Source organism: Mytilus californianus, unplaced genomic scaffold (genome assembly GCF_021869535.1).
Source record: "Mytilus californianus isolate M0D057914Y unplaced genomic scaffold, xbMytCali1.0.p SCAF_14, whole genome shotgun sequence".
NCBI lineage: Eukaryota > Metazoa > Mollusca > Bivalvia > Mytilida > Mytilidae > Mytilus > Mytilus californianus.
The window spans coordinates 26547066-26561349 of NW_026262626.1; the positions used below are offsets into that span (position 1 = coordinate 26547066).

General features: G+C 34.4%; 1 protein-coding gene across 1 annotated transcript; it reads right to left on the reverse strand.

The window, feature by feature from the left end:
• Positions 1 to 2298: 2298 nt before the first annotated feature.
• On the reverse strand, positions 2299 to 10333 carry LOC127724453 (bis(5'-adenosyl)-triphosphatase enpp4-like). Its single transcript, XM_052231417.1, has 4 exons — positions 9351 to 10333; positions 8591 to 8773; positions 6134 to 6379; positions 2299 to 3724 (listed from the first exon to the last, which is right to left on the reverse strand). The coding sequence occupies exons 1-4, from the start codon at positions 10258 to 10260 to the stop codon at positions 3558 to 3560; spliced, it is 1506 nt and encodes a 501-aa protein (XP_052087377.1). The 5' UTR covers positions 10261 to 10333; the 3' UTR covers positions 2299 to 3557.
• Between the last annotated feature and the right edge of the window lie 3951 nt (positions 10334 to 14284).

The window sequence follows — 14284 nt, forward strand, 5'->3', positions numbered from 1 at the left end:
CAACTGCATATTGGTACTTTCTACGTGAATTGACCAAATCACAAACTTTAACAAACTGTAGACGCCGCCGCCGCCGCCACCACAAAAAGCACGACTAATTCTCTCCTCCGCTATTTCGTCAAGGCTTGACAATTCTAATGCTATTATTTTGAATTGACGGATTTGGTTGGATAAAGACCAGCGAAAAATCTCAAACTACCCGTCTCGGCGTCTTTAACTATAAGGAAATCTCGATTGAATACCTGAATTAAGTGATATGTGATTTCGTCAATATTAAAAAAAAATCACATTTTTCACGTAAATATCCTTTTTTTGTCAAAACTTATTCAATTCGGAAGCTTACACGAACTTTGAGCGCCTTCCGCTTCGATAAACAGACTCCAGAATTATGTTTAACATATTTACATTGATCATTTTCTTGCCGTGTATTGGAATCTGGCATAGTTTTTTTTTTTTTTTTTTAAGTTTTTATTTTTTTATGAGTACATGAGCAGACTTCATTACCGCGAATGTGACCTACTGAATTAGACTTTAAAACCGAGTATGTACTTATATGAGCAGACTTTACTACAGAGTTTGCACTTACATGAGCAGACTTCATTACCGAGGTAGTACTTAATGAGCGACACAACGGGTGTCACATGAAGAGTAAGATCTGTGTACCCTTTCGGAGCACCTGATATCACCCTCGGTTTTAGGTGGGGTTTGTTTTGTTCAGTTCTTTTGTTTTTTATGTTATGTTTTGTATACTGTTGTTTGTCTTTTGTTCGTTTTTCGTTTTTTTCCATGGCATTTTCGTTTTCCATAATGAGTTTAAATATCCCTTTGTTATCTTTCGGCTCTCTTTTACAGAGGTTCTTTTTTCAATATTAGAAACGTGTTACTTATAATACTTTTTTTAATATTTGATGGAGCATATAACTTTAAAAAACCGGGAGTTGGGGTATTCCACATTAATCGGGCCGAATAAGAAACACACTCCGCCCGTTATTTAGTAACACTTTTTTAATGGTGAATATACACGAGAAAGTCCCTTTGAAATATTGAAAAAAAAAGAAAACAGCAATTCCATAAACATGTTATTTCAATATTTCAAGGGATTGTTCTCTTTGCTATACAAACTATATAAACATTACACCACTGATATCACTATATAATTTAGAATATGTTATAACATTAATATTGATTAATCCAGCGGTTACCCCTATTACAATAGAATACTAGTAGTTGTGAAAACTAAATGTACTAGGCATGTAAAACAAATCATAATGCTCATAATCATTGTCAAAATCCACACATACATAATTACAAAGTTAGACATAATACTGTATCATGTATCATTTGTAATAATTCTAACGAGACATGAACAGAACCCGTACAGTATTTTGTCTAACAAAATATGAACAAATTAAACACAACTATTTCTTTCCTTACGAAATATGAACTCATTTTTCGTATTTTTTTTTCGTTTATTGTTTTTTTTTACATATATCAGGCCTTTAGTTTTCTCGTTTGGATTGTTTTACCATTGTCATGTCGGAGCCTTTTATAGGTTGGTATGCGGTACGGGTTTTGCTCATCGTTGAAGGCATAACGGTGACCCATAGTTGCTAACTTCTACGTCATTTGGTTTCTGTTGAAGAGTTGTCTCATTGACAATCATACCGCATCTTTTTTTTTTTAAACACAAGTATCTTCTCTTATGAATATGAACAGAACACAAGTATCTTTTCTTACGACATATGAACAGAACAGATCGGAGGTATCTTTTCTTACGACACATGAACAAAACACACGTGTATTGTCTTTCTTGATGTGAACAAAACACAAGTATATTGACTTACTAAATGTGAACAAAACACAAGTTTATTGTCTGACTAAATGTGAACAAAACAAAAGTATATTGACTTACTAAATGTGAACAAAACACAATTATTGACTTACTTAATGTGAACAGAACACAAGTATATTGTCTTACAAAATGTGAACAGAAACTATATTTTGTGTCTGTACCAAGTTAGGCTATCTAGACCACGTGTTGCTCCTTGTTGTTTGTGTTTGATTGTATGTAATTTTTTTCTCTTTCGGAGGAGTTGGGTGATGGTGGTTGATGTGGTTTTGCAGTATTGTTTAAGCAGTCGTTATCTTTATTATATATAAAGCATGGGAGGATCAAGCCATTTTTTAAAGGAGGGGGGGGGGGGGGGGGGGGGGGGGGGGTGTCCAACCATATGTCCCCATTCAAACGCATTGCTCGTATAAAAAATGAGGGTTCGAACCCCCGGAGAACCCCCCCCCCCCCCCCCCCCGGGATCCACCACTGTAAAGAAAAATTCCTTAAATAAATATGGTGTTGATACTTTATAGTAGTTTTATAAATTTTTAACCAACTTGTCAGTCTCATTTCGAGTTTGACATTTAGTGTAGACATTGGTTAGTAGATATAAGAAGACGTGGTATGAGTGCCAATGAGACAACTCTCCATCCAAGTCACAATTTGTAAAATTAAACCATTATAGGCTCGTTCCATGTCCTTTATCTGTTTGGCTCCGACAGCTTTACTTGACAACACGGGTGTCTCAGATACCCGTATGTTGCAAGGGAGAGAACCAGCTTAAATCATGTGTGTACTGTTCTTGACCTTACTTTGACTTGTAGATATCCTTTTTATTATGTTCTGGTTGACTTTAAACCCACATGATTTTTAATGAATAAGTATCATTTAATACAAACAGCTAGACAACAAGATTACATATTTTGAAGTTTTCCTATCTTCTTTATTGTAGTGAAAGCATCGAACAGCCTATGAAAATATCGCATATTACATAAAACATATACACACATGTACATATTGTTTCATATTTTATATATCGGGGCCTTTTATAGCCGACTATACGGTATGGGTTTTTCTCGTTGTTGAAGGCCGTACGGTTGCCTATAATTGCTTACATCCACTTCATTTGTCATGAACTTTGGTGGATACTTGTCTCATTGGCAATCATACCGCATCTCCTTATTTTTATATACAAGAGATTTAGCAACAATCCTTTTATTAATAGTTCAATTGACTGTTTTAAAAAGGAACCCAGACTTTGATCCTATTGAAATTTTATTGGATTCATAGTACATAGTATCATTTTAAGCGGAATTCAAGAGGTCCGTGTTTTTGAGAATCAAGATCAGACAAAAGATTGTTTCTTACATTTTTATTTGTTTTGCAATAGAATAAGAATTTTATTCATCATCTTCATCATTACGAGAGCAAACATTACTTATCCTTAGATAACGTGCTTTTTTTTTATAATCTACCCATGGTTCCAGAATAAAACGATTCTCCGTGATATAGCTAATAGTGCTGAAAGGGGCGTTAAACACCAACTTTTAACCAATTCGTATTCATTCGATTTATATTCAATAATTCTAACATGTCGTTTTGACAACACCTGTTTGAGGGAGAGAAAATAACATGTAGTAAACTATTCCGTCAAACGCACTTATCTATAACTACAGTTGTTACTTTAAACAAAAAGTGTCTATTGTCAATAACAGTTTGTCATCTAAAGTTCATCGCAACTTTCTTCATCGTCTTTGTCGTCTTTGAGTAATGATTTTCTATATTCCTGACCGCCTCTTTTTCTCTTCCGTTGGTGGCGTCTTACCTGATAAAATGCTCCGATTGAATATAGACCACCAATGCATGTAACAAAAACGACCACCACTAAAACTAGAAAACAAGTTACAAGATAATCAAAATAGAGAGCACTAAAATAAGTGGTCATGAAAATTACTGAAAAAAACTTGTTGATCTATTGGCTTTCATATAAAAAGCGCATAATATTCAAGACCTTAAGTTCTCCTGTAAATCGTAGGAGGTCATGTTATGAGTTTAGTGTATAATTGCGACCATTCTTATAATAAAACTAGAGGCTCTCAAGAGCCTGTGTCGCTCACCTGATTCTACTTTGGTTTTGGAAATCATGTAAAAATAGATTAAAATCATAACAGATACCCTAATGGTGAGTGAGGCCAAATTTGGTTTAATATTGGTCCTGTAATTTAATAAAAAAAAATCCTGGTGGCCATCTTGAACAGTAAATCGGCAACAAAGTAGCAACACTTAATCAGCACCTCATAAGAAACATTTATGCCATGTTTTGGTTTCATTCCATTCAGTGCACCTCTAGAAGAAGCATTTGTATGTATTTCCCATAGGGTCTTATGTTAAAAGAAGTCCCCCCATTGGCGGCCATCATGGATGAAGGATCAGCTTCAAAGTAACAAAACTTAGTCAGCACCTCATAAGGAACATTCATGCCATGTTTGGTTTCAATCCATTCAGTAGGTGGTTCTCTAAAAGAAGACATTTGTATGTATTGTCCATAGGGTCCTTTGTTAAACATTGTCCCCATCTGGCAGCCATCATGGATGAAGGATCAGCTTCAAAGGTAACAACACTTGGTCAGCACCTCAAAAGGAACATGCATGCCATGTTTGGTTTCATTCCATTCAATGGTTCTCTAAAAGAAAACATTTGTACGTATTTCTCATAGGGTCCTATGTTAAACTAAGTCCTCCGCTGGCGGCCATCTTGGATTATTGATCGGCTTCATAGTAACAACACTTGGTCAGCACCTCATAAGGAACATTCATGCCATGTTTGGTTACATTGCATTCAGTGGTTCTCTAAAAGAAGACATTTGTATGTATTTCTCATAGGGTCCTATGTTAAACTAAGTCCCCCGCTGGCTGCCATCTTGGATGATAGATCAGCTTCAAAGTAACAACACTTGGTCAGCACCTCATAAGAAACATTCATGCCATGTTTGGTTTCATTCCATTCAGTGGTTCTCTAAAAGAAGACATTTGTACGTATTTCCCATAGGGTCCAATGTTAAACTAAGTCCCCTGCTGGCGGCCATCTTGGATTATGGATCAGCTTCATAGTAACAACACTCGGTCAGCAACTCATAAGGAACATTCATGCCATGTTTGGTTTCATTCCATTCAGTGGTTCTCTAAAAGAAGACATTTGTATGTATTTCCCATAGGGTCCCATGTTAAACTAAGTCCCCCGCTGGCGGCCATCTTGGATTATGGATTGGCTTCAAAGTAACAACACTCGGTCAGCACCTCATAAGGAACATTCATACCATGTTTGGTTTCATTCCATTTAGTGGTTCTCTAAAAGAAGACATTTGTATGTATTTCCCATAGGGTCCCATGTAAAACTAAGTCCCCCGCTGGCGGCCATCTTGGATAATGGATCGGCTTCAAAGTAACAACACTCGGTCAGCACCTCATAAGAAACATTCATACCATGTTTGGTTTCATTCCATTCAGTGGTTCTCTAAAAGAAGACATTTGTATGTATTTCCCCTAGGGTCCTATGTTAAACTAAGTCCCCCGCTGGCGGCCATCTTGGATTATGGATCGGCTTCAAAGTAACAACACTCGGTCAGCACCTCATAAGAAACATTCATGCCATGTTTGGTTTCATTCCATTCAGTGGTTCTCTAAAAGAAGACATTTGTATGTATTTCCCGTAGGGTCCTATGTTAAACTAAGTCCCCCGCTGGCGGCCATCTTGGATGATGGATCCGCTACAAAGTAACAACACTTGGTCAGCACCTCATAAGGAACATTCATGCCATGTTTGGTTTCATTCCATTCAGTGGTTCTCTAGAAGAAGTTCAAAATGTATAAAGTTAACGCCGACGACAGACGACGCTGGACGACGACGGACGACGCCGAACGACGCCGGACGACGGACGACGGACGCCAAGTGATGAGAAAAGCTCACTTAGCCCTTCGGGCCAGGTGAGCTAAAAAGGAGGGAAAAGTCTTTTCGTTTTTGATTTTTTATTGCTCTAAGCGAAAAAGTGATGAACGTAAATATACACGGACCATGGTAAGGTTGTATATCATTTTACTCATTATAACTCCTTTTTTTAAAAATGTGATGTACCCTTAATTCAACTATTTTACTTAAATACTGTATATAAGTTATTTAACTTCTCAAAAAAAAAATTGGCAAAAGGGATTACATTGTATATTATTTAGATATTAAACTGAAAACAAAAAATCGATTAAAAAATATATATAATCTTTTAATTAATAAATTAATTAGACTTACAAGTAATCAGTGTAAGCTGAACCGTTTCCGTCCGAATAAAAGATTGTTGAACTAAAAGATGGCGTACATTGTCTAGAGATCCATTGTTTGGAGCTGGATGTATCCCAAGTATATGACACATTAGTGGATATATATTGACGGACTCAAAGTGCTCTGAAATGATTCCTTTTCTAAATGCTGGCCCAAAGGCGATGAAGAAAGGTCGCATATTTGGCACTTTGTTTTGGTCGTAGCCATGGCCACCTTCTAAAATGTAGAAAAATATTTGAATAATTCAAAAATATACAGATTAATATTTCAATAGACTGGTTTAAGCTATTGATGGTGTTGAACTGATTGAAAGTCAATGTTTTGGGTATTCTGATTGGAGTAATTTCCGAGGACTGTGTAACAACAGAAGTAGAATTTCCGATTAGGTTAATTTCGTAGATTTGGCAAAAATAAAACAAACTATGGCCCAAATGTCCTGAGATCAAATATTCAGATTAGTTATTCCTTTAAAACTGTTTTTGTTTTCATTTTTAATTCATTATGTACTATTGCTTCCAAAGAAGTAATTACAGGGTACCCGAAGATGCTATTACTGACAAAAATTTACATAATATAATTAAGAAGATGTGGTATGACTGCCAATGAAGCAACTCTCCACCAGAGACCAAATGACAAAAGTTAACAACTATAGGTCACTGTACGGTCTACACCAATTAGCACAACCCATACCGCATAGTCAGCTATAAAAGGTCCAGAAATGACAAATGTAAAACAATTCAAACGAGAAAACTAACGGCCTGATTTATGTACAAAACAATGAACGAAAAACAAATATGATATACAGCAACAAACGACAACTACTGAATTACAGGCTCGTGACTTGGGAGAGGCACATACAGAATGTGGCGGGGTTAAACATGTTTCCGTCGCCCAACCCTCCACTAACCTGTGATGATTTATATATTATGTATGTTGTAAGATCCTTAATTTTGCTAGGCAAGATCATATCATGCAATTTATCAAGATCCGAAAGAAGCTTTGTTCTGTTTACATTAAAAGTAAATCTGCCAGGAGGCCTTTATTCAATATTTTAGTCCAGTGAGAATCACCACAATATACATCCAATGTTCTTTTATCATGAATTTTGAATCCGTAGTCTTTACTTTTTAGCCATTTTTCTCTATTTTTTTTCAACCCATTATTCTCTACTCTTTATATTTGATCACCCCTTTATCTCTATTATTCCCTCCCCCCCCCCCCCCCCCCCCATTTCTTTTTCTTCTTCTTCTTCTTCTATATGCCCTTTATTCTCTATTCTGTGAAGCCCTTCCAGACCCTTAATTACGATTCCTTGTACACAATATGTACACATAAGTGCGTCATTATCAATTCAATTCAATTCAATTCAATTCAATTCAATTCAAAAATTCAATTCAATTCAATTCAATTCAATTCAATTCAATTCAAAAATTCAATTCAATTCAATTCAATTCAATTCCATTCTGCCATTACATCAAATAAATAAGAAGATGTGGTATGAGTGCCAATGAGACAACTCTCCATCCAATTCACAATGTATTAAAGTTAACAATTATAGGTCAAAGTACGGCCTTCAACACGGAGCCTTGGCTCACACCGAACAGCAAGCTATAAAGGGTCCCAAAATGAGTAGTGTAAAACAATATAATATACATTTATAGCATGTGACACAACATAATAAAATAAAAACAAACAATATCAACAAGATCAATTATATACATATAATGAAAGTAAATATTCCTCAGTTCTATAGACTGTTTTAAAAAGGACCCAAGCTTATTTACCTGAATGTGGGATCTTGGGTTGAGTATATATGTAATTTTATCTATATCATTTAAATCTGAAAGTGTGTATTCTCATTTATTAAAAAATTAAAATAAACTCTTCATATATTACCGTTAATATCACAATATTAAAAGAAATGAATTTCATCTTTATTTTTTTTTTGCAGTTTTTGCATAATCTTTCTTCTCTTGGCATATTAAGATATCTTCCCTTTTCTATTAATAAATTGTGGTCACTTAATTTTTTTTTATCAATTTTCTAAATTCAAATTATGAGCAAGTTTAATATTTTTCTTCTGTATTATTTAGTTTTACATGTTAATAAATAGTGAGTTTGCTGTTGTCCTTTATATCTGATATTTTATCATTTACTAGCTTTTCATAAAAATGCTTCAATTTTATTAGTTCTCTTATAGTTTTAGTTATCTTATGTGAGGAATATTTCATCAATGTGTCCAAATCCGTACCTGTATCTTCTAACACATGTTTTACATATGAAAACCAAGAATAAATTCCCAAAGAATCAAGGTTTTGAGACAAAACAAAGGACTCTTTCATAAGAGGATTAATGTCATTCGAATATAATCTAATTAGATACGTCTATATAGATGGAATACAAAGACTTAAAGTTAAACTTGCTTACTTGAAATATTTTTCAAGGTGTCAGTGTTGCCTATGAAATATCCTTCTTCTGCTTCTAGAACAAACTGCATGATCCTTCTGTTCTGGCAATAATGCAATTTTTTCAAACTATCATCACATTTTCTGTATACATTCATCTTTGGTATAACACTTAAATTTTGAAATAATTTTTCTACATCGGTTCCTATGAACAGAATGCTTATTTTTAACATTTGCATATATGTATACGTAAAGAGTAAATCTTGTTACTATCAAACCGTTGATACAATTTGAGTGAGTATATGCTTTTTTTCAAGCCCTGTTTATTTTTCGAAGGTAAATGCTTTCATAAATTACCATATATATGAAGCAATATTTGAAAATCTTGAACTCTCTGTGGGATGTTAGTATTTGAAATTGTTGAACCTTGCATCGAGATGTTTTAAAATAATTCCTTCAAGTTTCAGGATTTTATACGCACCATGTTATTAGATTTTGTCAATTGAGCGTCCAGATTAAGTCTTTTTTTTATTTACGAATTATGTCGTGCACGTGTACACGTGAGTACCAAAACGTGCTATGGGATATTTTTATGAACTATACGGAGAAATGTTTAATAACGGGTTTTGCAAATGAAAAATTATGAACATTTTGCAATGGAAGATTTTCTATGGAAATACAAAAAGTGTTTTTTACAAAAGTACTTATATTAAAGACAACCTGTGAAGTTAACCGATGAAATGCGTTGTCTTAAAAATGTAAACAGTCTAATGCAAAATTACCTTCAGCAGGCTCTAAATTCATCACAAGATGGTTTTTCATGTCACTTCCGGTTTTATAAAATTTTCTATCAATATTAAATTTATCTAAATTAATCTGTCCATTTTCCAAAGACAGAAGATTTGTGAAGCCATGGTCAGAAGTTATTATAATATTCATCTCATCCCATAGATTTGATTCGTTCAATTTGTTCTTTAGATATCCCAAAGAAGCATCAAGCTGAAAAATTTTCTGTTGTACTTCGTCAGTAATAGTTCCATCAATTTTATCAGGACCAAAATTATGGGCTGTTTCGTCGGGATCAGGAAAATACAATAGTCCTAAATTTATTGGTCTCACATTTGTTTTGTCATTCTGAAACCATTTGACCAAAGTGTCCACTCTCAAATTCCAATCAGTGTCATTGTAATCGTCGCCTGCCGGTATAACACGTGGCATGTATGACTTTATTTGTGCCACACCAGCTGGCCACAAAATAACACCACTGTCTCTTGATGACCCGGCTTTGAAATTAGTTACCCATATTGGTTCTGCGCCGGTGTCGAACCACTTTGATTCGAAATTCCGTCTGAAATCGGTCAACGAAAATCCATCTTCTAGGTATGGATCCCAAAATCTGTTATGAATCACACCATGGCTTTCCGGATAAAGTCCTGTCACTAATGTCATGTGGTTTGGATATGTAACTGTTGGGTAGACATTTTCAAGATATTTTGCTTTCACGCCATTTTCAATGAGATTGGTGAAATTAGTTATCTTTTCCGAAGGAACATTATCTAAATAATTGTACCTAAAACCATCCATAGAAATAAGAATTAACTTTGGAAGTTTTCTATCCAACGATGAAGAAATTGCTGGCATTGTCCAGAACAGCAACAAATATGACAAATTATGAAATTTATGTTGATACATAATTAAATTCACTAAGATTTGTTGTATATCTGAATATAAAGTGTCGATTGATGATTTTTTGTCGCCGTTCTTCAATACTAAATTAAAAAAAAATAACAATAATCTCAACAACAACAACAATAATAATAATATTTATGAAAATAATTAATCGGCCCATTGTTGCTGTCAGTGCTGATTTTTTTGTTATAAAAAGGGTACACTGACATTAATAAGCATATACAATTTGTCTTATAGCAATCATTTTACAAGTTATTTATCTTTGAACAATTTTCTTTTTGTATGATGCACACTTATGAGGGTAATATATGGGATATACTGTGATGGATTGTGTATAATAATAGAAGATGTGAGTTATACGTCAAAAGTAAAAATAACAAAAATCAAAAGCTCAAACACATCAAACGAATGGAAAACAATTGTCATATTACTGACTTGGTTAAAAGAATAACCATCAAACTTCGCAATATAAAACATATAAAATACAGAGTTCCAATGTTCCACGCATTGCACATACTTTATCTGTCAAAGGTTAGGGCAATAACTAAAACAATATTTTGTGTTTGTTCAATTAAACTTTTTATAAATATCTTACAAGAAATGTAGGCATAACATTGTTTCAATGTTATTTTCCATATATTTCTATTTCCAAGGGTCATAACTCCTGTAAAAATAGTTGGTTAGGGCTCTTCCAAGATCTTGCTGATATCAGTCTTTGATATAAACTTTTTAAAAATTCGACAAGAAATGTAAATGTGGGTGTATTTACAATACAATGTTCAATATAATGTTTAAAATAAATTACATTTCCAAGAGACATAGCTCCTGTAAAAATAATAAATCAGCGCTGATTTTCAAAATAACCCGAGGCATTGCCGAAATAGACCGTTGATATAAATTTTATAACAATCTGAAATAAACGTAAATGTGAGGGTACTAACAATGCAGTTTTCTATATAATTTATATTTCCTTGGGCTTAATTCTTTTAAAAATAGTTGATAGGCACTGATTTTCGAACTTGTCCCAGACATTGCTGATATAACCTTCTGATATAAATTTCATAGATATCTGGCAAGTATTGTTCACTTGAAAGCAATTACAATGGAATTTTCAACAAAGTTTACATTTCTAAGGGACATGACTTCTGTAAAAATGATTGATCAGCGCTGATTTTTAGCTAGTACCAGATATTGCTGATATAAATAAAATTGAGAAGGGAAACGGGAATGTGTCAAAGAGACAACAACCCGACCAAAGAGCAGAAAACAGCCCAAGGCCACCAATGGGTCTTCAACACAGCGCGAAAATCACATAACCGGAGGCGGTTTTCAGTTGGCCCCTAAACAAAAATGTATACTAGTTCAGTGAAAATTGACGTCACACTAAACTCCGAAACATATAACTGAACCAAAATAAAAAAAAAAAAAAACATACAAGACTAACAAAGGCCATAGGTTCCAAACTTTGATTCAAATTTCATAACAGAAGGGGCATAACTCCTTTAAACATACTTTTTGGGCACTGATTTTCGAAATTATCCGAGACATTATTGATTTAAACTTCGTATTTGTTTTTATGCTATTTTGTATAATATAATGGTTATAAAATCCTCCGGCTTTGAAATTGTAGATTGCTACAGGAAGTTAAGCAAACAACAATCAGTCAATCAATTGAAATTGTAGATACCTTCCAGGTACCATGATTTATCAAGTTAACTTTATTTTTTTTTCGTACTGATATGCACTTTTATTTTCAACATAGGATTTTCTATATTTTGCCGATATGCTATATATTTTATTTGTTTCAAGCGGCTGACTCCTGGATACATTTGCAATTGAGAAAAATGCCTATAATATCTGACCATTTCAACGCAAATGTATTAAATGTGACACGTTGTAAAATCCTAGTAGTCCAGGGGCGGATTTAGGGGGTGCCCGGGGTGCCCGCCCCCCTTATGGAGCTTTATTTATGGTTAATCCAGACTTTTTACAGGTTCTACTACAAATTTTGTCTTGTTTGGGACCCGCGGGACCCCCCCCCCCCCCCCCCTTTTCAAAATCCTGGATCCGCATTTGGGTACCATATGAACATTACTGAAAATATTCATATGATTAGACCAATTAATTCATGCGTCTTTCTAAAATTTCATTGAATGAAAATTCGCTTAAGAATACAAATCCGAAAATAAAGCATATTATATATATCTTTTGTACACGTTACATAAAATAACCTTTGATGACCATCAATAACAAGTTCCGTGTTGCAATCAATTAATTTTATTCCATAAATTGACCTAGCATTTGCATATACATGTATCAAATGCACAAAAGTGAAAGTTATCTCTATAAAAACAAGTTTACTCACCTGTATACGTGTAAACATTGATTTTTACCTTTTATAGTTAAAAATAGCTGTTTTTTTTATAAATTATACGACAGCTTATAAGGGACATTTATTTTTATGTTTATTGTATTGTAGTCTCTTTGTCGTTTCTTGGCCATGGTGCTGGGTGTTTTTATTAGACTTGTTATTTTCGACCCCCCCCCTTCCCTCTCTCTCTCTCTCTCTCTCTCTCTCTCTCTCTCTCTCTCTCTCTCTCTCTCTCAATTTGACATTTTGAAATATCATCATGTATTTAAGATCGCCTAATAAGAAACATAACTGGATAGACAAAAATTACTACAATATTTTTCTGTTGTCACACAATAATTGAGACAAGACAAGATAAGACAAAGCCAAAGACAAGCAGGCGCGTAGCTATGTTTACGTCAAAACGCCCGGGCGTACACATGAATTTAGGAGAAAAAATAATTTAATCAAAACAAATAAAAAAAAAAGCTTAAACCACACGAACCTTGTTATTCTTTCTTCAATGAAAAATTTTAAAAATCACGAAATTTACTTTTTAATGAAATGGTATCATATTACATATTTGTTCATTTTCTGTCAAAGTCTGAATCTACTGTGAATTCTACTCAGTTTCCTATTGTTTACAGCAATTCATTCGATATGTGGTTTGCATTTTTGACTATATATATAGCCTGCGACATTTATGTCGCGAAAACGAGACCGTGGCTTAGCGTTCCTAGATTCCGTCGGCGTCGTCAACATTTAGGGAACTACCATTTGATATTTATGGGGGCTAGGATGAAATTTGAAAAAAGGCAGGACAGGAGTGTTGAGTAAAAAAAAAAGGCAAGATGAGCAACTTGGCAAAAAAAAGGCAGGATGACAATTTATGTAAAAAAAGTCAGGATACACTAATAAAAAAAAAGGCAGGACCAAATAGAGTGAAAAAATAAAAAGGCAGGACAGAGATTACAACTAAAATAAAATGCAGGACAAAATTTTTCATCTTAGAGCCCCCCTTAAAAATCAAATGGTAGCTCCCTTAGGTTCAGTCTGTTGTTAAAGTTATTTTTGATTTTATCAATAACTTTGTCAGACATTCATGGAATTTTACGGAAGTTAGACAGAAGCTTTTTTGACCAAATTTAAGACAGTATTCAGAGCAAAGTTTTATGAATATTTCTTTTGATTTTTGTCTCGCCTTGACGGAGTCAAAAAGTGAGACATAGGTATGTTGTTTCCTGCGTCGTTGTCGGCGGCGGCGTCAACAATGTATAAGTTTGTAATTAGGTCACTTTATGAGGAACCACTAGTGGTAGGCAAATAATATTTGGTATGCAGTTGTATTAGCATTGGCACATCTCATTTCCATGGAGATTATTTGGCCCCGCCCCCTCAGTCATGGTCTATTGACTTTGAAACTTTTGCTTGGTTTACATGCATTAGTTTGTGATAAGTTTGTTTATGGGGAACCACTAGTGTTATGTCAACGATATTTTACTACTAGGGGGTGTTTAACGACCTTGACTACCAATGAGGGTCTCGCACGGTCGACTAAATGGACTAAGTTTTTGTTTACAGACCGCTTTGGTCCCTCAGACACCTCGCCGAGTATCGGGCGTGCACTTACAAATGGCCTAGCTACGCCACTGACAAGACAAGACAAGACAATCTTTT

Coding starts and splice junctions, on each gene's coding strand:
- LOC127724453 (XM_052231417.1), bottom strand. CDS start 10,260: ATGTATCAACATAAATTTCATAATTTGTCATATTTGTTGCTGTTCTGG. Junction 8,774..9,350: donor GAATTTAGAGCCTGCTGAAG/GTAATTTTGCAT, acceptor TTCTGTTCATAG/GAACCGATGTAGAAAAATTA. Junction 3,725..6,133: donor TCAGCTTACACTGATTACTT/GTAAGTCTAATT, acceptor CTTGTTTTCTAG/TTTTAGTGGTGGTCGTTTTT.